Source organism: Solanum tuberosum, unplaced genomic scaffold (assembly GCF_000226075.1).
Source record: "Solanum tuberosum cultivar DM 1-3 516 R44 unplaced genomic scaffold, SolTub_3.0 scf00036, whole genome shotgun sequence".
In the NCBI taxonomy this organism is placed as follows: domain Eukaryota; kingdom Viridiplantae; phylum Streptophyta; class Magnoliopsida; order Solanales; family Solanaceae; genus Solanum; species Solanum tuberosum.
In genome coordinates, this window is record NW_006238960.1 from 1408800 (window position 1) to 1433541 (window position 24742).

At 33.7% G+C, this 24742-nt stretch overlaps 1 protein-coding gene and 1 long non-coding RNA gene across 2 annotated transcripts in view; both read right to left on the reverse strand.

The window, feature by feature from the left end:
- The window catches only part of LOC102579703 (uncharacterized), a 27012-nt gene extending 12148 nt beyond the window's left edge, over window positions 1–14864 (reverse strand). The window contains exons 1-11 of the long non-coding RNA XR_001472836.1: window positions 14435–14864; window positions 10161–10680; window positions 9933–10070; window positions 9702–9753; window positions 8458–8561; window positions 6039–6423; window positions 5239–5499; window positions 3460–3553; window positions 3248–3317; window positions 2648–2801; window positions 1393–1536 (exon numbers count right to left, since the gene is read on the reverse strand). This is a non-coding gene — a long non-coding RNA (uncharacterized lncRNA). The remainder of the gene's footprint in view (window positions 1–1392; window positions 1537–2647; window positions 2802–3247; window positions 3318–3459; window positions 3554–5238; window positions 5500–6038; window positions 6424–8457; window positions 8562–9701; window positions 9754–9932; window positions 10071–10160; window positions 10681–14434) is intronic.
- A 6783-nt stretch (window positions 14865–21647) lies between these two features.
- On the reverse strand, window positions 21648–23235 carry LOC107059718 (uncharacterized). Its single transcript, XM_015306517.1, has 5 exons — window positions 23124–23235; window positions 22899–22971; window positions 22379–22759; window positions 22187–22288; window positions 21648–21975 (listed from the first exon to the last, which is right to left on the reverse strand). Exons 1-5 carry the CDS (start codon window positions 23233–23235, stop codon window positions 21648–21650), a joined length of 996 nt encoding a protein of 331 aa, XP_015162003.1.
- Between the last annotated feature and the right edge of the window lie 1507 nt (window positions 23236–24742).

Consider the following 24742-nt stretch of genomic DNA (forward strand, 5'->3'; position numbering starts at 1 on the left):
CACACAAATGTCACACCATAGGCTTGCCCATATTTTCAATCAACATTGACTCAACTCCATTTGGTTAGAAATCTCAAAGGACTTTGTTAAGCTTGTAATATATGCTTAGGGAAGGTTAGGATATTATTTAGGAATAAGTGACTATGCCATCCTTGCACACTACTCAACAACTCATCATATCCAAATTTCTCCACTTTTCAAACCCATGCACATTCCACACTATTTTTCACTTTTCTTTTTTTATTTCCACTCTAGATGCCCACATGACACCATTTTCAAATTTCGGAGAATTCAAGTCTCATTTATTCATTTTCTTTCTTTCTTTTTCAAAGCTTTTTCTTTCTTTAATACTTCCTATCCATCCTTCAATTTCTCTCTTCTTTTTTTTAGTTCAAGCCCTCATGTGGTAAGCATCCCTTCAATGAATTTCCCATAACACCCCCAACTTAGGCTTTTAGCCTCCACTTTCAGAACCTCAAGTTCAAGGAGGGAAGGGTTCAAACTAGGGTTACTTTTCAAAAAGGATAAGGCTTGAAATGTGGTTGTCAATAAAAAGAATTAGGCTCAAAAGGGACAACTAAGGATATATTTATGCAAAGGTGGGATTTTAGGCCAAGTGGACTTCAAGAACATAAAAAAAGCCTAAAGATCATTTTCCAACAAAACTCAATCAAGACCAACCGGGCAAGTTCTAGGTGACAAAGCGAACACAAGCATTATTCAACAACTCACCACACATGGCTTGCAAATCAATCAAGATGGTTCAAAATCTTACTTCCTTTTCAAAATACAAGTAGCTTTCAACATTTTAACTGCTAACGAATCAAAAGTCATAAAAAGAGTTGTAAGAGTTGTCACAAAATCATTCACAACATGCTCAACCTTTTAAAAACGAAGAGCTATGCTCAACACTATTCACATGCATGACTATGCTCTTAGTACCAACCAAGTCAAAACCTTCCCAAAAAGACGACGATTATGCCCTTAAGAGAGTTGTCAACCAATCCATCATCAGGCAACCTCATGCATCTATTCGGGAATGGCCACTAAGACTTCACCACAATCAACGCCAATCCAACACTCACAAGCAATCGACGATTTACCCTTAAGAAAGTCGTCCCTCTCTATCCATCATCAGGCATCGTCAATCCAAATCTTATTAACAAACCAAAAACAAAGAAGCTACAAACTAAAAATCAAAAACTAAAATAGACCAATCTAACACAATATCAACAGAAGCATGCACGATATCAAAGTTCGACAAGGTCACACCAATCCATAACAAAGAAAAAAAAGTACACCCGTCAAGGGCACAATTATAGTATGCAGAAACATTCAACAAAATGAAGAAAATGGAGGCATTCCCAATTGAAAATGATACTGTGTTCTCACTTCGGGTCAAGTTCTCATCATATTTTCGGGGACATTTTACCGGTAGGAACCAGCTCTCATAAAAAATAATCATCCTTCTCAATTTTCGGTGCCATTTCTTGATCATCCGAATTGGTTTAGAAAGCCATTTATAGTTCAAAACACCTACAAATGAAGCCAATATATCAAAAGTTCTTGAGGACACTTAAAACAATGAATTAGGAAATATTTAAGCCAAAGAAATAGTCAAAAGAAGGTCCGAGCTAAGTTGTACGAAACTACTGTTTTGGCTCTGCCATCACTATCTCTTCCGCGTTCGCAGAAGAGTGTTGTGTTACTTGTCGTTCTTGGTACGGGTTGGCTCACCTACTAGTGGGTTATAGTATGTGTCATCTTGACTAAAGAAGTTTGAAGTCGGGTCATAACACAAAAATACTTTAGTTGAGTTGGATATGAAACAGTCCAACACACTATCTCCTCGTTGTTCTGTCAGATTTAGAGTAAGAGGCTCCATGTCTAGGTTATTTTGCCTATGCTTCTTATTGGTAGTTTAGTTTTCCCCTATCCTTGATTGCCCTAGTGTTCAAGGCAGATTGCCTATGCTTCCATCTCTTTATGCATTGCTCATTCTTAAGGTTTGCTATTAGATGTGGTATTCAAAAAGCAACATTGTTTTGATACTTTGTTTCATCCTCTATAGAATACTAGAAGGGAAGCCCGTGCTATGCACGGGGCCAACATAACATTGTCGCAAATTTTATTTTCAAAATTTCATTACATTTTGCTGAAACCACTATGTACTATAGTTCAGACATCCATCGAAACTTAAAAAGATACGATAAGGGAACTTAAACAACCCATGAGCTTAAGAAACAAGCAAACTAAAGGGCATATGCAGCAACCAAGAGCTAAACAAAGGGCACATCTTAGGCCAATATAATCAAACTTTGTCAAGCTAAATTGGAATTCTAGACCAAACAAATGATAAAAGGAAGCCAACATATTATTTATGAGGTGCTAAACCCAAACAAACGCAAGCATTGCTGCCTAACACTACAGATAGGGCAATGACTAATTTAGATGAAACCAAATATAAACAAGAAGAAGACCGAAATCTCTAGAGGTCAACCAACTAGCTATAACCAATAACAACACAGAGAAACTACACAATCAGACAAAAAATAAAATTTATCAAAATAAATAATAACTAAATAAGTCTGTAAATCAACTAAACAAAACAAAGACAAACAAGTCAAGCTTAGGAGAGGGATCAAACCTTTTGTGGACCACAGAGAAACTGGGACGTCGAGTTGAATCGAACTATTCCTCCACCACAACTGGAATTCTGACAAGAGCTCAAATCCAGCAACAAAAGACTCAAACCTCCTAGCCATAGGAATACTATTTTCTTTAATTTTCTTCTGTGTTGCCTGTATATTATTTTTGTAGGAAGGGAAATACGTATATTAAAAGAATGGAATTGAAAGGGAGGGGGGGGGGGGGACGGATAAGAATTTGAGGTACTTCAAATTCAAAATTCAAACTCTTGTGCTGGCTCGATTTCGTACCAATTCTAAACAGAATTGAAAGGAGGGTCATTAGATTTCAACGCTTGGATGATTCCTGTAACGATCTTCTATGAGGACGACGCGGCTGGGATTAGAGGTCACTGGGTTCGCTGAATGTTTAAGTGGATAATTTAGGACTTAAAAACTTTAGCATTATTCAAATTTTATTTTTTTACATAAGCAGGGATTGCATTATTATTTTTTTGTATGAAGCAGAGAAGAAAGATAGCAAAAGAACACAATATATTGTTATTTTATTGATCATATATATTCAGCTTTGTGAAACTTGAATAAAAGAAGAGACATACATATCAAGCTGGAATTAGTGGTTAGTTGCATATTTGTATGAGAGTTGTTGATAGCCAATAGCAAATAAACCTGCAGGTTAGTTGCATTAATGGTTAGGGAACGACTTGCTTTATGGTTAGTTGCATATTACTATGAAGATACATCAAATGGTGCCAGGAGTTTCAACAATCAGGAGAATACATTAAGATAAACGTTAGAGTTCACTTCTTACTACTTCTCAATATGAGATACCAACATATCCATAGAGCAAGTCGTTCCCTAGAAGTCCTCCCTCATTTATTCCGGTAAACTCCAATGAATCTTATCTACATTTGAAGAATAATTAAAAACATCCAGGTTAATGGTACATCATCGATAAGATAATTCTATAATTTCTATTTAAGTACATACAAAGTTGAACAGTAGCAACATCCTATTAAACAAAAAGGTAAACTTACAGTGAGTCACATATTTGGCATGTTAAGATAAAAAGGAAGGACATGCATATGAAGAAGCCATTATATAATGGAAGAAAAATAAAATAGCAAGAATGAAGACATATGGGACAAAATTAAACCTCAAACTCATGACTTTCAAAAATTGAATAAAAATCTCGTACTTAAAACCAACTAAAACAGTAATAGCTATCCACTCGCCAGTACAAATAAGATGACAATCAAGATTCTAGTAACCTAATTGAAAACAAAGTTACATCGATAAAAGACACACCAACTTAACCCATTCCCAGCTTTTGGAACAACTTGTGATAGCAACCGGTCAGAATCGCCATATATGACATCACCGGCAACTATCTCCTCACCTATAAAATCAACAAATTGGAGCTATTCTTTTGCTAAATTCAACTCGTTTGCTAACTATTTGGCGCGTTTGCGGAGAATCTGGGATCAGATTCCTTCGAGTTCGCGGCCAATAGGGAATGTTCGCGGAGTCATCTTTCCCTGAATTCAAAATCCGATTGGGGCATTTCATCAAACATGTTGGGGACAGCTGTTTTAGGCACAATTTTCACACAAGTGTGTCCCCAATCTCCACCAAAACTCATGAACTATACATCCCTCAACTATATTAATCAGCACACAAACAAAAAGAGTCCAACAATTTAAGCACTGATTAACACATATCAACGAGACCATTTCAAAAGTACTTACCCAAGATTGGGTAGAAAGGATGGGAGAAAACTTACGATAGATACTAACTCTTAACACGACACCTAAGTGACTCCACAAGATTGAGCTTAAAGCCAGGAATAAGGCAAGGATACTCCACCACAAGAGCAATTCTGACAAGAGATCTAATCCAGCAAACAAAAGACCCAAACCTCCTAGCTATAGGAATACTATTTTCTTTAAATTTCTTCTCTGTTGCCTGTATCTTTTTTTGTAAATTTCAGTTCCTGTTTCTTCTCTCACCAACCTCTTTCTTTCGATGCAAATTCCTTATGTTTTGGGAAGTAAATTAGTGTCCAAAAAATCTCTCCAAAACGATGAAGGAAGGGAAGTATATATAGGAAAAAAATGGAATTGAAAGGGGGAGGGGCGGATAAGGTTTTGAGGTATTTTAAATTCGAAATTCAAACTCTTGTGCTGGCTCTATTTCGTACTAATTCTCCACAGAATTGAAAGGAGGGTCATATGATTTGGACACTTGGATGATTCTCGAAACGATCTTCTATGAGGACGACGCGGCTGGGCTTAGAGGTCGTTGGGTTCGCTGCTGTTTAAGTGGGTAATTTAAGACTTAAAAGGATTAAGCATTGTTCAAGTTTTATTTTTTTGAAACTGGTAATGTTGTATTCCTCGGCATTAATGATATGCTGGAGACATTCAAAAGGGGAATAAAACAAACAAAAAATAAGAGAAAGGGAGAAACTACTTACAGAGAGCCAAACAGATCTACAAGCTCTAATTCAAGCACTGATTAACACATATCAACGAGACCATTTCAAAAATACTTACACAAGATTGAGTAGAAAGGAGGAGAGAAAACTTACCTTAGATGCTAACTCTTAACACAACGCCTAAGTGACTCCACAAGATTAAGCTTACAGCCAGGAATAAGGCAAGCAAACTCCTTCACTAAAGAATACACAAGATCGAACACATCATGCTCCTCCACACAGGATGTTGAATATTGCAAGGAACCTCTGGTCCGACTCAGCACATCCTGGTTCCGAATGTGAACATTCTGTTTGCACTTCCATTGATGGATTCGTGACTTCAAAATTTGTTGCATGACTAAGAAAACGAAGTTACTGAAAATTCAAGATAACTAAATCAGGTACTAAGCCCACTTCTTTGCATTATACATCATAAGAAATGGAACAGATACAACAATCCTGCATCATGTTGGCTTCACTTATTTTGTCTAAAACAGTTTGCACATTGACTTAGAAAGTTTTATCAATCGATTTCGCCACTAGCCACTTTATATATCTCCTGCTCTCTCGCCAAAATGACTTTAGAAATTTTTTTTATCAATATCTACTCTTAAATGTACATTTCCAAAAAAACCCATCATTCAAATTCTATATGGATTTTTTAAAGAAAAGTTGTAGTGAAGGATCAACTATTTATATAACTTACTACTGTCTTGTTAACAACTACTACCTCCTCTACATTATTTTTAAATTCTTTGGCTAAATAAAAGCATAAATGACCCCGTATAAATCAAAGAGACAAGCATAAAGTTCTAGTTCCCTCTGCCGTATTTTTTTTCAAAATGAGAACCTTGTAAATAAAACATTTAAGAGTAATAAAAGAATGAACAAACGATAGACTTGGAGAAAACAACCTTAAGTAATTTCAGATTCATCAATTTCCTCTTCTTCTTTTTCAGTAACCATGATGCCCTCCAAGTTCTCCACTTTTTGTTGATGGCTTTGGGCATTTTTGGCAGTAAGTTCTTGTTCATTCCTCTTAATGTCGAATTTATTCAACTTTTATTCAAACTCCTCAATGCATATGCATGATCTGAGTGCAGGTTTAGCAAATTTCTTCCCCTAAATGAAGACATTCAAACAGTCAGATACAGTTCACTTAGTTTATTCAAGCCCATTCGCGAAGGATACTTTCCCTGCCAAAAATTGTATTTTCAGCTCTTGACCTCTTTTTGCCTCAAATTTATTTGCTTTCTTCAAATATCCTAAATCAACTCTCCATTTCTTTTTCGTGCAAATCTGAAAAAAACCACATTAAAAGCACCAATTCTAAGTTAAAGCAAGCCAAAATAACTACGAAAAGAGCCTCAAATGAGTAGAAATCCGACTCATCAACACCCCCAACTTAGAAACCTTGTTTGTCCTCAAGTAAAGAAAATCAAAAACGCAAGAAGCTCATATTTCAAGACACACCACAAATCAATTTCCCTCTCTCAATTAAGCACAAAGGTAATAACTTCGGTTGGTACTAACAAATAGTACACATGCAAACTTTTCACAAAATAAATCCTCACTCTCATGAAACATTTTCAAAAACCAAGAATCGTTTAAGTGACAACAACTCAAACTCAAGAAATGACTCAACTCATTAACTCTTTCACATGCTCACTTGACTCAATTAGGAATTTTCAAAATCACCACTTTTTCAACCTACATGCCCTTACAAGAAAGAAGTTTCCCAAAATCACACACATATAAACAAGACAAGGGACAAAGATGTAACACTCACACTTACAAAGAATCATCTCATGCACACACAAATGTCACACCATAGGCTTGCCCATATTTTCAATCAACATTGACTCAACTCCATTTGGTTAGAAATCTCAAAGGACTTTGTTAAGCAATAACGTAGGCTTAGGGAAGGTTAGGATATCATTTAGGTATAAGTGACTACACCCTCCTTGAACACTACATAACAAATCATTCTTTCTAACTTTCTCCACTTTTCTTCACTTTCCAAACCCATGCACATTCCACACTACTTTTCATTTTTCTTTTCTTATTTCCACTCTATTTTTCACTTTTCTTTTCTTATTTCCACTCTAGATTCCCACATGCAACCATTTTCAACTTTTGGAGGATTTAAGTCTCACTTATTCATTTTCTTTCTTTCTTTTTCAAGGTTTTTTCTTTCTTTAAGACTTCCCATCCATCCTTCAATTTCTTTTTTCTTTTTATCTTTTTTTATAGCAAGCCCACATGTGGTAAGCATCCCTTCAATGAATTTCCCATAACACCCCCAACTTAGGCTTTTAGCCTCCACTTTCACAACCTCAAGTTCAAGGAGGGAAGGGTTCAAAAGATGAACACCCCCAACCTAGGCCTTTAGCCTCAACTTTCACAACCTCAAGTTCAAGGAGGGAAGGGTTCAAAAGATGAACACCCCCAACCTAGGCCTTTAGCCTCAACTTTCACAACCTCAAGTTCAAGGAGGGAAGGGTTCAAAAGATGAACACCCCCAACCTAGGCCTTTAGCCTCAACTTTCACAACCTCAAGTTCAAGGAGGGAAGGGTTCAAAAGATGAACACCCCCAACCTAGGCCTTTAGCCTCAACTTTCACAACCTCAAGTTCAAGGAGGGAAGGGTTCAAAAGATGAACACCCCCAACCTAGGCCTTTAGCCTCAACTTTCACAACCTCAAGTTCAAGGAGGACTAACAAATCAAAAGTCATAAAAAGAGTTGTAAAAGTTGTCACAAAATCATTCACAACATGCTCAACCTTTTAAAAACGGAGAGGTATGCTCAACACTATTCACATGCATGACTATGCTCTTAGTACCAACCAAGTCAAAACCTTCCCAAAAAAGACGACGATTTTGCCCTTAAGAGTTGTTAACCAATCCATCATCAGGCAACCTCATGCATCTATTCGGGAACGGCTACTCAGACTTCGCCACAATCAAAGCCAATCAAACACTCACAAGCAATCGATGATTTACCCTTAAGAAAGTTGTCCCTCTCTATCCATCATTAGGCATCGTCAATCCAAATCTTATTAACAAACCAAAAACAAAGAAGCTACAAACTACAAATCAAAAACTAAAATAGACCAATCTAACACAATATTAACAGAAGCATCCACGATATGAAAGTTCGACAAGGGCACACCAATCCATAACAAAGAATGAAAAGTACGCCCAATAAGGGCACCATCACAGTACGCAGAAACAATCAACAAAATGACAACAAAGGAGGCATTCCCAATTGAAAACGAAATTGTGTCCTCACTTCGGGCCAAGTACTTATCATATTTTTTAGCACATTTTACCGGTAGGAACCTGCTCTCATCAAAAATAATCTTCCTCCTCAATTTCAGGTGCCATTTCTTGATCATTCGAATTGGTTTAGAAAGCCATTTATAGTTCAAAACACCTACAAATGAAGCCAACATGTCAAAAGTACTTGAGGACACTTAAATCAATGGATTAGGAAGTATTTAAGCCAAAGAAAACGTCAAAAGAAGGTCCGAGCTAAGTTGTACGAAGCTACTGTTTTGGGTCTGTCATCACTATCTCCTCTGCATTCGAGGAGAAATGTTGCATTACTTGTCGTTCTGGGTATGGGTTGGCTCACCTACTGATGGGTTATAGTATGTGTCATCTTGACTATAGAAGTCTGAAGTCGGATTGTGACACAAAAATACTTTAGTTGAGTTGGATATGAAACAGTCCAGCATACTATCTCCTCGTCATTATGTTAGATTTAAAGTAAGAGGCTCCATGTCTAGGTTATTTTGCCTATGCTTCTTATTGGTAGTTTAATTTTCCCCTATCCTTGATTGCACTAGTGTTCAAGGCAGTTTGTCTATGCTTCCACCTCTTGATGCATTGCTCATTCTTAAGGTTTGTTACTAGATGTTGTATTCAAAAAGCAACATTGTTTTGATACTTATATGGTTTTCATCCTCTATAGAATACTAGAAGGGAAGCATGTGCACAACATAACATTGTCGCAAATATTATGTTTCAAATTTCATTACATTTTGCTAAAAACACTATGAACTATAGTTGAGACATCCATTGCATATCATAAAAGAACAGATATGACAATAACGCTTCACCACAAAAATTTCAATCCACAGAAATTACGAAACTAATTTCCAAAGTCTGAAGATACTACAAAAATTCTCATTCAATAAGTATTGACTTATTTGTTCCCAAGATTAAAAAAAGGGTACTATACAATAACAAAACAAAGAAAATGAAGGAAATGACCCCAATAAATAATAAACACCAAGAACACCACATTCACTCTCCTCAACTAAAAACAACCTAAAGAGTTCGAGTTCGAGTTCAAGTTCGAGAAGGGATATTTCTAGACAAAAGAAGCTTGAACTGGAAACATGAAATAGTATTAGCGGTACAATGTTTTTAATCGCCCTTCATTCATAGCCGCATCTCAAATACTCACCTATAACAACAAATCTGAGTTCATTGTGGACGACATAATAGCTTTAGCAGGAAGAACAAAAAAATAAAGAAGAACAAACAGATGTAAAAATAGTAGCAGCACCTTAAAAACACTTCCTGTGGACAATGGATGGACCAGAGTTGTCGTACTCGCCCTTCGAAATCCACATTTGATTAAGCACAAAACATGTTTAAGTTAGAAACAACGTAGTTCAAAATGCAGTTTAAATTTGCAAAAGTTATGCAAGAGAAAATTTTAAGAAATAAAGGCTTGCCAGCTGGAAGGTGCGAAGTGATGCGAGGATGGATCCTCCAATCTAGACATTGTTCTTACTCTCTAGTGGAGAAACAACCTTAGTCTTCATGCTGCTAGGAGTGAAGACAGTGATTTCCTTGCTCATACGATAAACACCCTGCAAATGTATATCTGAAGCCTCTATATCAAGTATTGCCCTGTGTGGTTGTCTGGGAGCTATGCGAAAGAAAAAAGACATTCAACTTTTTTGTCTGCCTCTTTTACCTATTAAAGATGCTGTTAACATTGCAGATGGAACTCTCTTACCTCTCACACTGTGTGTCTATGTCTTCATCCCGAATTCTTCATGATAGATTCCATTTTCATCCTCAGTCACGTTGCAGCTAACCATCTTCGTGTAATCTTTTCTTCTTCTGACTGTCTTATCCATGATCACCGCACGGGAAGGATCGTTCACCAGTTGGGAAAGCTTTATTATATGGATATTCTTCTCTACGTTCCTTTTTTTTTTAGCTATTTCACAAGGATAATGAATGGAGTTGTAGGTAGTCTCATGGATACCTGCAACTTCCATACCAATCATAGATGGCTGGAAGAGGGCCTCTAGGCAGTAGAACCTCTCAGCACCAATGGTAATAACTTGTTCTTCAGGCAATTCATAGTTCTTTTCAGTGGAGGAGCTGCTTTTGCCAGTTTCAATCTCCTGTTCATAGTCAAGAGCCACATAGGAAAGCTTTTTCTTGATGTAATTTCATAGGAGGCAGGAAGAAGATGATTCGCCTTCCCTCATCTCTAGTTCACCCGTCATATCAGCTTCTGGCGTCTACTAAAAAAATAAATAATGAGCACAGAATATAATAATCAGTTCCACATAGAACAACCTTTGAAAGCAAGGAAGCAGCAAAATATATTGTTTTGGCTAGCTTCTGTAGAACATCTTGATCACTCTAATAGCTTTAAAAGGAAAAAGAAACTCAGACCTCACACTAAGCAAATTTAGAAGCATAAATAAACGATTGCAATTACTTAAATGCTTATGTAAGATTGTGAAATGAAAAATACAGCAATTTAAGGAGATATATAACATATGATTATTCAGTAAATAAAGACTATCAGCTAGGAGAGAAAATGAAAAATAGAAGCGACAGAGGATACAATATTTGGCCTCTTAAGATAAAAAGGACGGACATGCATATGAAGAAGCCATTATATTAGGGTAGAAAAATAAAGTGGCAAGAATGGAGACATCTGGGACAAAATTACACCTTAAACTCATGATTTTAACAAATTGAATAAAAATCTCGTACTTAAAACGAACTAAAATAGTATCAGCTATCCACTCGCCTGTACAAATAAGATGACAATCAAGATTCTAATAACCTAATTGAAAACAGAGTAACATTGATAAAAGAGATACCAACTTCACCCAATCCCGGCTTTTGGAACAACTTGTGACAGCAACCGATCAGAACCACCATTTATGACATCCCCGGCAACAATCTCCTCACCTATAAACAACAAATTGAAGCTATTCTTTTGCTAACTATCTTTTGCTAAAATCAACTCATTTGCTAACTCCGCCTCGGGCCAAGTTCATGCATAATAAAATAAATAAAAAATAAAAAATAAAAAATAAATATTTAGCATTATTCTTGCTAAGTTAACTTAAGCTAACCAAATCAAATGAATATTTACTAAATCGAGCAACAAATAGCAAAACATACCATGATGAATTCAAACATGAGACTTTCAAATTTTTAATGAAGAACACATGCTATTTAAGACTAGACTACTGGAAAATAGATTTGGAATAGGAAATAAACAACACTCAATACACTTAACTGTTCTAAACATCCAAAGAAAATCCAGTAATCATATGGAGTATTTTAAGGAAAAGAAAGAGCATTTGAGGAGAAATCTGAGTCAAGACATGCTATTAAAACAAGCAATGACAATTTACTTCTAATTTTGAATTTGTAAAAAAGAACTCTCAAAGCCATATACTTTATATGGCTCATAACATTCAATTTTAAAACTCCTACACCTATTGAGGGTGGTACTAACAGTAGCAAACAAGTGAATGAACTGATGTTGAAAACAGAACAGGGCATAGACAAGAAAACACCTAAATGCAAAGACATACCAAGTACGAAAATTAAATCAAGATGAGCATAATGAGAAATCGACACATAAAGAGATATGATAAGGGAACTTAAACAGCCCATGAGCTTAAGAAACTAGCAAACTAAAGGGCATACGCAGCAACCAAGAGCTAAACAAAGGCACGTCTTAGGCCAAGATAATTTCACTTTGTCAAGATAAAAAGGAAGGACATGCATATGAAGAAGCCATTATATAAGGGGGGGGGGGATAAAATAGCAAGAATGAAGACATATGGGATAACGTTACACCTCCAACTCATGATTTTAACAAATTGAATAAAAATCTCGTACTTAAAACCAACTAAAACAGTATTAGCTATCCTCTCGCCTGTACAAATAAGATGACAACCAAGAGTCTAATAACCTAATTGAAAACAGAGTAACATTGATAAAAGAGATACCAACTTAACCCAATTACGGCTTTTGGAACAACTTGTGACAGCAGCCGGTCAGAACCGCCATATATGACATCCCCGGCAACAATCTCCTCACCTATAAAATCAACAAATTGAAGCTATTCTTTTGCTAACTCTCTTTTGCTAAAATCAACTCGTTTGCTAACTATTGGGCGCGTTCGCGGAGAATCTGGGATCAGATTCCTCCGAGTTCGCGGCTGAGAGGGCGCGTTCGCGGAGTCATCTTCTCCTGAATTCAAAATCCGGTTGGGTCATTTCATCAAACATGTTGGGGGTAGCTTTTTTAGGCACAATTTTCACATAAGTTGTGCCCCCAATCTCAACCAAAACTCATGAACTATCTATTCCTTAATTAATCCCCATATAAACAAAAATAACCCAACAATTTAAAGACTGATTAACACATATCAACGAGACCATTTCAAAAATACTTACCCAAGATTGAGTAGAAAGGAGGGGATAAAACTTACCTTAGATGCTAACTCTTAACACAACGCCTAAGTGACTCCACAAGATTGAGCTTACAGCCAGGAATAAGGCAAGGAAACTCCACCACAAGAGGAATTCTGACAAGAGCTCGAATCCAACAACAAAAGACTCAAACCTCCTAGCTATAGGAATACTATTTTCTTTAATTTTCTTCTCTGTTGCCTGTATTTTTTTTGTAAATTTCCATTCCTGTTTCTTGTCTCTCCAACCTCTTTCTTTCGATGGAAATCCCCTCTGTTTTGGGTAGTAAATTAGTGTCCAAAAAACCTCTCCAAAACACTGAAGGAAGGGAAGTATATATAGGAAGAGAATGGAATTGAAAAGGGGGGGAACGGATAAGGATTTGAGGTATTTCAAATTCGAAATTCAAACTCTTGTGCTGGCTCAATTTAGTACCAATTCTCAACAGAATTGAAAGAATGGCCATTCGATTTCGATACTTGGATGACTCTCGAAATGATCTTCTACGAGGAGGACGCGGCTGGGATTAGAGGTGGCTGGGTTCGCTGGGTTAGCATTATTCTTGATAAGTTAACTTAAGCTAACCAAATCAAATGAATATTTACTAAATCGAGCAACAAATAGCAAAACATTCCATGATGAATTCAAACATGAGCCTTTCAATTTTTTTAATGAAGAACACATGCTACTTAAGACAAGACTACTGGCAAATAAATCTAGAAAAGGAAATAAACAACACTCAATACACTTAACTGTTCTGAACATCCAAAGAAAATCGAGTAATCATATGGAGTATTTTAAGGAAAAGAAAGAGCATTTGAGGAGAAATCTGAGTCAAGACATACTATTAAAACAAGCAGTGACAATTTACTTATAATTTTGAATTCATAAAAAAAAAACTCTCAAAGACATATACTTTATATGGATCATAACAATCAAATTTAAAACTCCTACACCTATAGAAGGTGGTACTAACAGTAGCAAACAAGTGAAGGAACTGATACTGAAAACAGAACAGGGCATAGACAAGAAAACACCTAAATGCAAAGACATACTAAGTACGAAAATTAAATCAAGATGAGCATAACGAGAGATCCACACTTAAAGAGATACGATAAGGGAACTTAAACATCCCATGAGCTTAAGAAACTAGCAAACTAAAGGGCATACGCAGAAACCAAGAGCTAAACAAAGGCACATATTAGGCCAAGATAATCTCACTTTGTCAAGCTAAATTGGAATTCAAGACCAAGCAAATGACAAACGGAAGCCAACATATCATTTCTGAGGTGCTAAACCCAAACAAACCCAAGCATTGCTGCCCAACACCACAGATAGGCAATGACCAATTTAGATGAAAGCAAATATAAAACAAGAAGAAGACCGAAATCTCTAGAGGTCGTACAACTAGTAATAGCTAATAACAACACAGAGAAGCTACACAATCAGACAACAAATGAAATTTATCAAAAATAAATAATAGCTAAATTAGTCTGTAAATCGACTAAACAAAACAAAGAGCAACAAGTCAAGATTAGGAGAGGGATTTTACCTTTTGTGGACGAGATGAAGCGAGCTATTCCTCCACCACAAGAGGAATTCCGACGAGAGCTCGAATCCAACAACAAAAGACTCAAACCACCTAGCTAATGGAATACTATTTTCTTTAATTTTCTTCTCTGTTGCATGTATAATTTTCTTGTAAATTTTTGTTCCTGTTTCTTGTCTCTCCAACCTCTTTCTTTTGATGGAAACTCCCTCTGTAAGGTAGTGTCCAAAAAACCTCTCCAGAACGCTGAAGGAAGGAAAGTATATATAGGAAGAGAATGGAATTGAAAAGGAAAACGGTTAAGGATTTGAAATTGAAACTCTTGTGCTGGCTCCATTTTCGTACCAATTCTCAACGGAATTGAAAGGAGGAAGAAGAACGTCGATGTACGCGTATTGCTGCTGGAATTGAGCTGGGCTAAAAAGGGTAGAATTAAGGGGTGCGGTCTTGGGCTGGTCCTGGTCTCAATTTGTCAATTGTTGGGCTGAAAATTCGGGTCTAAAATGGAAAAATTACAAAAATATACTACTTAAGACCTTTATTAACAAAATATCAATATACTTATATTTAATTACAAACTAAGTTTTTAAATTACATACATAACAAATCATTTAAACTTTGTATTTAATTTATTTTTGCTTTACACATTCCATTACTTTTATTTTTTCCCTCTTTTAGGCTTAGTGGACCTTTTTGGGATCATAAGTAGTTTATTCCTTTTTTGAAAAAGCTGTTTTTTTACCAAGAAAGGCTGTGTAATTATCAATGTGAAGTTATAGTTTCAAGAAATATTGAAAATATTTTGGGCAGTCAAAAGGGTTTCCTTCCATATGAAGTTATAGTTTCAAGAAATATTGAAAATATTTTGGGCAATCAAAAGGGTTTCCTTCCATATTCTTATTCTATTTTTCTTAAATCTTTAATCTTCTTCACAGAAACGATTCACAATCCAACTAACTAAAAAATTTACCATTGTTCGATGGAAAAGACTCCACGTAAAAGTCCTAGACTTAACAAATCCGTGGTAGTTGTTGATAGCTCGTTGATCAGTTGTTCAAGACCATCTGGTAGAACTAATGAGTGTATTGTTATCAATTCTTCATCATCCTACAAAGTTCAACAAAAAGATGATTATGGGGATGATACAAAATCGAAGGGCAAAGAAAAATTGCTAGAAGATCATTATCCACATGACAGTGATTTTGAGGATGAAATCCCCCTCTCTAAAAGATTAAGAGTAAATAAAGATCGGTATTTATTTATTTGGTTAAATTTCTGTTTTTTTGTGACATGCAAGTGTTGAATCTTGTTCTTATTTGAAAGTTTTGTAACATTAATTAAAAAAAATTCTACCCTAGAATGTTGATGGGGGTTCGGTGAGCAAAGGTATGAATGGTTTAAGTAAAAAATGGGCTAGGTTGATTATTAATAAAAGGAAAAAGGCAACACAAGTACCACCAAAGGTATGTTTTTATGGTCGTTTTCTAGTAATGTACTGTTTGATGCAAATATTTCTTTGTTTATATTATAAATTTTGCATTTTTATGACTATTATAATTTATTGATTTTTTAAATATATTATATTTAGATCAAGAAGAAACAATCGCGTTGGTGTTCTTATGTTAATGTCAACATTTTTGTTGATATAACAAAGCTACTTGAAAAAAAATTGGCAGTGTTCATTTGTTTAAAGAGTCTCCTTTTGGTTATCTATTTGAATTATCCCAATTGATAGTGCAACCTCAGATTATTAGAAGTCTTGTTCATCATTTATCTAACAATCGGGATGATATGTTTGTGTTTGATATAAATGGTAAAGAAATGCATTTTGGGCTTAGAGAATTTTTGGTAATTATGGTTTTAAGTGTGGTGGGTGTATGGGATTTGATCATGATCCGAATAGTACATCAAAGTTACTTTCTCGTTACTTTCCAAATGTTGTTGATAAGGTTTTTGAAAAGCTGATTTCATAAGAGTGTTTAAAGAAGATGGGTTGATTCAGGAAGAAGACTTTTTTAATATGTCTATGATTTATTTCATTAGTACATTCATATTGTCATCGCCACCACAATTTTCACATATTCCAAAAGACCACTTCTTATGTGTTGAGTTGGGACAGTACATTACGTACCCCTGGGGCAATCTCTCCTTTTTCAATCTTCGTCATTCCATATCGACTCAAATGGCAAAAGATACGGATTATGTGAAGTTTGAAGGGTTTCCGCTTGCGTTGCAAATTTGGTTTTACGAATGTTGTAAAAAAGTTGATGGTTCAATTGCAATTCGTAAATCCAATCGAACGCCTAGAATATTCAATTGGGATATATCAAAAAACAAGATATATTTTGACCATCTCAATAAAGGAATGTTAAGAAAATACGACAATCAGGTAATAGAAGTAATATCGTTATTATTAATTAATTTTATTTTTTATGAGTAGTGTATATTCATAATTTTTTATTATTGTGTTAGTATATATTTGAAGATCTTGTGTTCATGGATGAGGAGTTTGCTATCATTGAGACGGAAAACCTAACTGTTTTGACTGATATTCCATTCAATAAGAAGAGTAAACGTGATAGATCTGTAAGGCAAAATGAGAATTTACGGACTCATTTTGTCATTCGACAGAATGACAAAGATTTGCCTCATATTTCTGCACAAGAAGTTGGAAGTGATCTAAGTTTGTCATTTAATAAGGATTTGCAGAAAATTGCCCAAGAAGTTGTGAAGGTTTGATTATAAATATTATCTACTTACTGTCAGAATTTTGGTTGAAGAAACATTAATGTCATTTTAATTTTTGTTAGGTTCGTAATGAGTTGGAAAAGTTTGAAAAAAATGTAGATGCTAAGTTTGTTGATATGACGGCGTTTATGGATTCATCATTCAAACATATCATTCAAGAGTTGAAATCTCTTCAAAATGATGTTTCAACCAACAAAGATTTAGGTGTTGAACGGGTTAGTCTACTTATTATTTGCTTATAAACTAATTTTTAGATAAACATTTTTTACGGGTTATTGAGTTTCAATATGTAGTATAACTTATATTTCAATTTTCAGAGTCGTAAAATGAATGAAACTGCATGCGGAGAATCTAAAAATCAATGTGATAATGAAACATACAATAGTGAGAATAGATTAGTTCAGAAAGAGGGGTTTAATATGAAAGTTGCAGGAGATGTCAATGTAAGTTGTCTATTGACTTTTATTTATTTTTTCGATTAGTATTTTAGTTTGTTAATATATGTAGATTGATTTGTATATAATTAGTTTAAAACTCCATTGTTTGTTGGTAGCATATTGTTGGTAATTTATATTTCACAATTTATTTTTATATTCTCTAGTTGCATTTGTTTTAGCATTGTTTATTATACATTGTGACGGTTTGAAATATATGTGTTTTATTTTTAATAGTCTGTATGAAGTATTCTAGTGTTATTGTTTATAAGTATATATGTAAAAATTTGTTTCTATAATGGTAGAATTTGTATGTAAGTAAGTTGGTATACATAATGAATATATATTGTATTAAATATAGTTGGTATAAATTATGAATTATGATAAAAGCTAGTATAATAATTGATTTTTGTATGATAAAAGTTGGTTATTGATATTTATTATAATTGTGAAATTAGTTTAGTTCTGAAAGAGGGGGAAAATAGGAAGGTTACAGGGTTCACAATGTTAGTTATTATTTGCATTTATGTTTTTTGGTTGTTATGATAGTGTATGATCAGGTGTAGTGTTGTTGGTATATAAATATGATTATTATCCCATTTATGCTTGTAATTAGATTATTGTTTTAGTATAGTATTTGATTTATTTACTTTTTTGTTATGTTCATTTGCAGTGTCGTTTGTATTATTTTTATCATTTCAGTTTTTATTTTATGCTTTTGTAGTATGTTGTTAAAATAGTTACATGCTCTAAAAAATATATGTTTAAACAATGGTCAGTATAATGATAGATCAAGACTATTATAAATGTTAATTTGTATACTTTGTGTTGATTTATAAATATTTTTAATCTTCTTTTTGATTAAATATATGTAATTAGCTATATTATTGTCTTATTGTAATAGCTGAATGACTCAAAATTTTATTTTTTATTGAGAACATTAAGGTTGTTGTTGAGGATCAAAGAAAAGGAAAAGGTGATGTCCAAAATGAACATTTGCAAGATTGTGGAGATAAAGATGGTGTGTAGACACCATCTTCGTTTCGTAATCATGTTCTTGATAACAGTTGTAAGTTCTTTTTTGTTAGCTTAAATCTGTTTTGTATAACTATTTTAGTTCATTTCTGGTTTGTGTTTAAAATATCATAAAATATAGATACATAAATGATGTTTGTATATATTAATAGGTGGTGTACCTGTTGATTTTGAAATAAATAGAAAAACTCCTACATTGGATGACTTTGTTATGCCCAATATGCGTGAATCACAGTTGGTTGCTCTTGAAACAGGACAAACATATGTGTCATCATTGGTAGAAGTTGAATCTGAAAATATTTGTGTCACACCTTTGGAAGTTGTTGAAGCTGGAATAACAAAGTTCAACCAGTTTGGTGTTATTGAGGTTGAAAACACACATATCTCTCCAATTCAACAAGTTCGTACGAAGATTCCAGGAAAGTATGCTCAATCACCATACACAAACTTAAGTGAATCAGGTGGCACATCGTTGAACACAGTGAAGTACTGTTTATGGAGGCATCCTTTTGTAAATTACAAGGGGTTTGATATGTACAGTGAAGTTATCCTTCATTTTAAAAAATGGGTTGATAGCAAATTATCCAAGAAACGTGGAAAGTATGTATTGTTGTGTAATTGTATTTTACAATTTGTTCATAACTTTATATGCTATAACTACTCATTTTGTTTTATAGGAAAACCAGTTTCTTCACTGCTGCTTCAAATCCAATTGTTCCTCCTTTTGAGTTTGGTGTTGGTAGGGTGGATTTGATAGATTGGTTTCACCCTTTGGCTTATCCAGGATAGCCTTGGAGTGATTTGGTAATTTCTTAATGTGTAACTCTATATTAAAGTAAGATTTGGTATTTGTTTTTAGTTGTGATTTTTAGTGATTGGTAAGTAAAATTGGTTGCATTGTAGTCACTGAAATCTATGATTTAGTTCTTTGGGGATAGTTGTTTTTGGTATGTATGTTAGGAAAATAAACTAATGACACAAACATAGACTACTAATTATAGTTTAATAGTTACAATGACACACATAGAATTTTAAATATAGTTTAATAGGTAATAATTAGATAATGGTGATTTTTTCAATCAAGTTGTGATACTATTTATTGTTTGGTTCTAACTAATAAAACTTGTTATGCAGCATGTTGATGTGATAATGTATTATCTTCGCAAGTTTTGCAAGTATGGTCCTGATAATAGTGCAAGAGTTACTGCTACTAACCCTTTTTCGTCAGTTGGGTTGTTCAAATACATGATGTGTGGGAGGCCAATGATAAAGATGAAAGTTTGATTAGTATACATCATGAGGTTGCACAATATATAAGAGGTGATAGGATTCTTGCTAGTACTCCATGGGTGGATGTTGATCATGTATGCATTCCAATCAATAGTAGTGTTGCATTTCACTGGTTTTTTATTGTTTTTTCCATAAGGAAAAGGTGTTTATACATTTTTGATTCTTTAAATGGTTATGGGGTTAAACATACCAATGCAATAACAAGTTTGGTTCAAAAAATATCTAGAATGATACCTTTGTTCCTAGTTGCTACTGATTATTATGCTTTAAGGAAAGACATTGACTGGAATACAAATGTGCATTATGCTGGAAGGCCAGTTGGTGATCTGTTGGTATATGGTAATCGTGAAAACATCCCACAACAATGCGATAATTCAACGTAAGTATAATGTGTCTTTTTGTGGTTGATTATATTATGTACTGTACTAATTATGCTGATTGGGTAATATTTGTAGGGATTGTGGTCTGTATACATGTGTTTTTGTTGAATATGTGTGCCGTGGAGATAGGAACATATCTATGTCGGGTTTAAATGCTGAAAATCTTTGGTTGAGATTTGGAGCATTACTGTGGGAATATGGAAAGATGAAAATTGATACTGAATCTGTTAGTGAAGATGAAGCTTCTAAGCAAGGTGGTCGGTCAAATTGGAGGGTCAAGGAGTAAAAAAGTGTTATTTCTTAAGACAGAATTTCATGAATGTTTTATGATTTTGAATCTCTTTTGTTATTTTGGATAGTACTTTAGTTGCGTTTATGAATTTGATTTCGTTGTTGGATATTGTCTTTATTCTGTGATTATGCATTTATTTGGTTGCTTTTTTGGATAAATTTTGTGATAAATTTATAGTGTAATTTTGGTTTGTACATGTATGAGTTTGGTATAAATATGGGTTTTATCATTATTGAAAAATTATACTAAATGCTTGTATATGTTCGATTGGATTTCATTCAAAGTTGCAGGTTGGTATACATACCAATGAGTTTACCCAGTTTTGGATTTTTTTATTTCATATGTAAACCAATGTTTTTTCTTTAACAGAGTGTTTTTTTTTATGGTTTCAGTGTTAATCAAGATTGTAGTCATAACCTGTTTTTTCCAATGTAAAGTTTTAGGTTTGTATATAATATAAGCAGTCAACTTATATATACCATAATTATTATGACATTTGGTTGTTTTATATACCATCATTTATACCAAGTTTTGTGGCAGTTTTAACAAGAGTAAACCAATTTTACAGTAATTGAGTGTTAATTATTGTAGCGTCCAAAGTAATATACTAAACATTTAATACTTTTCAATTTATTGTTTTAGGTTGGTGTATACTGCAAACATTTGTTTTACTATATACAATCATTATTATGATCCTTTATTTTACCATACATTGTGCCTATTTACCATAATTTCACCAAGAATTTGGCTTATTTACCATATCAAATCAACAACAGAATATCATCCATTAAGTTCATATTTTATCAATATTCTGGATATGTGTCAACACGTAATTCAGAAGTCATGATATTTATTATATACAAACATTTATAACAACTATGAATTCAAACATATTAATAAGATAACAAAAAGTAATCAACTAAATAAGGTAATGAAATTTTAAAATTGTACATCTAATAAAAGTAATATAGTCCAACTGTATAACTGCAAAGTAAAAATAACAACAAAAATACCACAAAGCTAATTATGAGATTTTTTTAGACTTGCCCAACTATACCACATTCACTACAGGTTACTTTCCTCTTCTTCCCCTTTCCTTCGGTGAATCCCTTTTTGCGATCATTTTTTGGAGGTCTGCCTGGTTGCTTTCTTGTAATTGGTGGTAATATTACCTCTTCCAAGACATGTGATGGAACATCCCAAGTGCTTTCGCAAGGCAGGGGTTCAATTGGTATTGCATATGTATCTTGATAATTCTTATTACTATAATAAGCTGAACAGTAATCATCACGATGTTTATTCCTATATCTGATCGCTGCAAGTGCATGACTACAAGGGATCTCGTCATATTGAAATCTGCCACAACTACACATTCGTGTATTCAGACATACCGTAAACCTCATTGCACCATCTGTAATGGTATGAAGGTGTATTGTTGATGCGCATACCTTTATTTAAGAACATGTATTATCAATAATAAAACTAAAACATACTATGCATAGTAGAGAATTGTTAATACTTACAAGCATACGATGAGACAAATTTCTATTGTCCTCCAACATTTCATTGTATTTACTTGTCAAGGTTGTTAGTAGTATTTATTTCTTCTTCGTTCTGTTTCTCATTCCAAGCTTCAATTGTTTTTCTAACAAATTCCAACAATGGTACCACTGGTAACCTTCTTCCAACAAGAATAGCGTTATTTAGTGACTATGCTATGTTACTTGTTAGTGTCCAAGTCCTTTTTACTGGTGAATGTGCGCATGACCATTTCTCATAATTTGCTTTTTGTAGATAAGCACGGTATTTTGGATTAATTTGATCCATTCTTTGCATCAATTCATCAAACTCTTGTACAGTGTATGCTTTTGCTAAACTGAAGAATAATGTTCTCACCTCTTCTGTATCTATGTATGTTTTCTTTAGTAAATTGGTCCACAGATGGTATATGCACGCGTAATGTCTGAATTCGGGATAAACAGATGCAGTAACATTCCAAATGCTCTTATTTCTATCAGAAACAAAGCACATATCTTCCCTTTCACCGAATGCATTTTTAAAATTCTCAAAGAACCATAACCATGAATCATCATTTTCTGAATCAACTATTCCGTATGCAAGCGGCAAGATGTGATCTATACAACAATAGCTTCAAAATAAATTCAACATATATGTTTTATATATAAAACAAATCAATCTAGTTGCAGTAATGGTATAAACAGTACCTTTTGGATCTAATGTACTAGCTATCAACATTGTGCCTTCATATGTTGATTTTAAATGTGTACCATCCACGACTACTATTGGTCGACAATACTCCCAGCCTCTTATACTCCCAGCCTCTTATACTTGCATCAAGTGCTGTAAATGAATATAAAAAATGATTTTCATCTGTTTTTTATAATTCACAATTGTCCCTGGATATTTCTTCTCCAATATATATAGATATGTTGGAATTTTTCCATATGATTCGGCAGGGTCACCTCTTAATGTCTCGAAAGCTTTTTTTGTACCTCTCCATGCTTGTATGTATGTCAATGAAATACCATGTATCCTTAGCATGTCTGCTCGTATGTCTGTTGGTGTGTAAACGGTTTTCAGATCGACATACTTTTCCACCAACATTGCACCAAGCACACAACTTGTTGATTGTCGCTTTGATTGAATCCGTTCCTTCAATGGAAAAGAATGTGTTTCATAGAATTTTCTCACTTTGAATAACTTTGAATTATTCAAACATGAGGATTTAAAAAACCCATGAGCAGTTTTCTGTAGCACACTTTAGATAGTAACTGCAAAAACTCATGCATTAATATACATCATAAGTTGTTAAAATATATTGGTAATTTTTAAAATCAACATATATAATAACTCACCAGGTAGGACTTGATCTTTTTGCAATGAAACAAAACTCTCTTAGAAATGCATATCGCTTCATAACTTTCGATATAGTTTGCTTGTTTATATAAAGTTGATCCTCGGCCACCAAATTGTGTTGAGGATTTGAAATTATTTCAGTACCTTCAGATTCTTCAATATATCCTTCCAAAATTGGATCTATGCTAGTCAAACATAGTGTGTTGGATCCCTAAATATGTTGACGTGTTGTTTGGACATTAGTTTGGTACTCAATGGATTCCATAGCTCTGTCCACACATGTCAGACATAAAGGATATTTTGAAAAGAAATCTGAATTACATCTCTTTTGATCTAAATAAACTTGCAATCCCATATCGTTATGTATCTTCATTGGTGGAGATGTACCACTCACGAAATACTTGAGTTTCAAATTATAAATTGTTGTGTCTACTCCCAATTGTGAAGATATAGCTGTAATCAAGCCTTCGTATTTGGTGGTTGGATCATACATAACTCCTTCAATATTGTAATACATGTAATTGCCTGTTTAAAATAACAAATTCTTCGTTAATTTTAAATGGAACTTTCAGAATTACTTACTACAGTCATCAACTTATTTAGATTTGTTGTTACATTGTTTTTGTTGGTATATAAGCCAGATATTGAAATACCAAAGTATTTTACCAAAATTTTAACCATTTAATGACTTAAAAAAACAAGTCAAGAAATACCAAAGTATTTACCAAAATTTAACCATTTAATGAACTTAAAAAAAATAGTCAAAGAATACCAAAGTATTTTACCAAAATTTTAACCATTTAATGAACTTAAAAAAATAGTCAAAGAATACCAAAGTATTTTTACCAAAATTTTAACCATTTAATGAACTTAAAAAAATAGTCAAAGAATACCAAAGTATTTTACCAAAATTTTAACCATTTAATGACTTAAAAAAACAGTCAAATAAATACCAAAGTATTTTACCAAAATTTTAACCATTTAATGAACTTAAAAAAACAAGTCAAAGAAATACCAAAGTATTTTACCAAAATTTTAACCATTTAATGACTTAAAAAAACAGTCAAATAAATACCAAAGTATTTTACCAAAATTTTAACCATTTAATGAACTTAAAAAAACAAGTCAAAGAAATACCAAAGTATTTTACCAAAATTTTAACCATTTAATGAACTTAAAAAAACAGTCAATGATTACATACCCTTAAACCAATTTTTAAAATTTATGATTTTACAGATTACCATCAATTAATGTA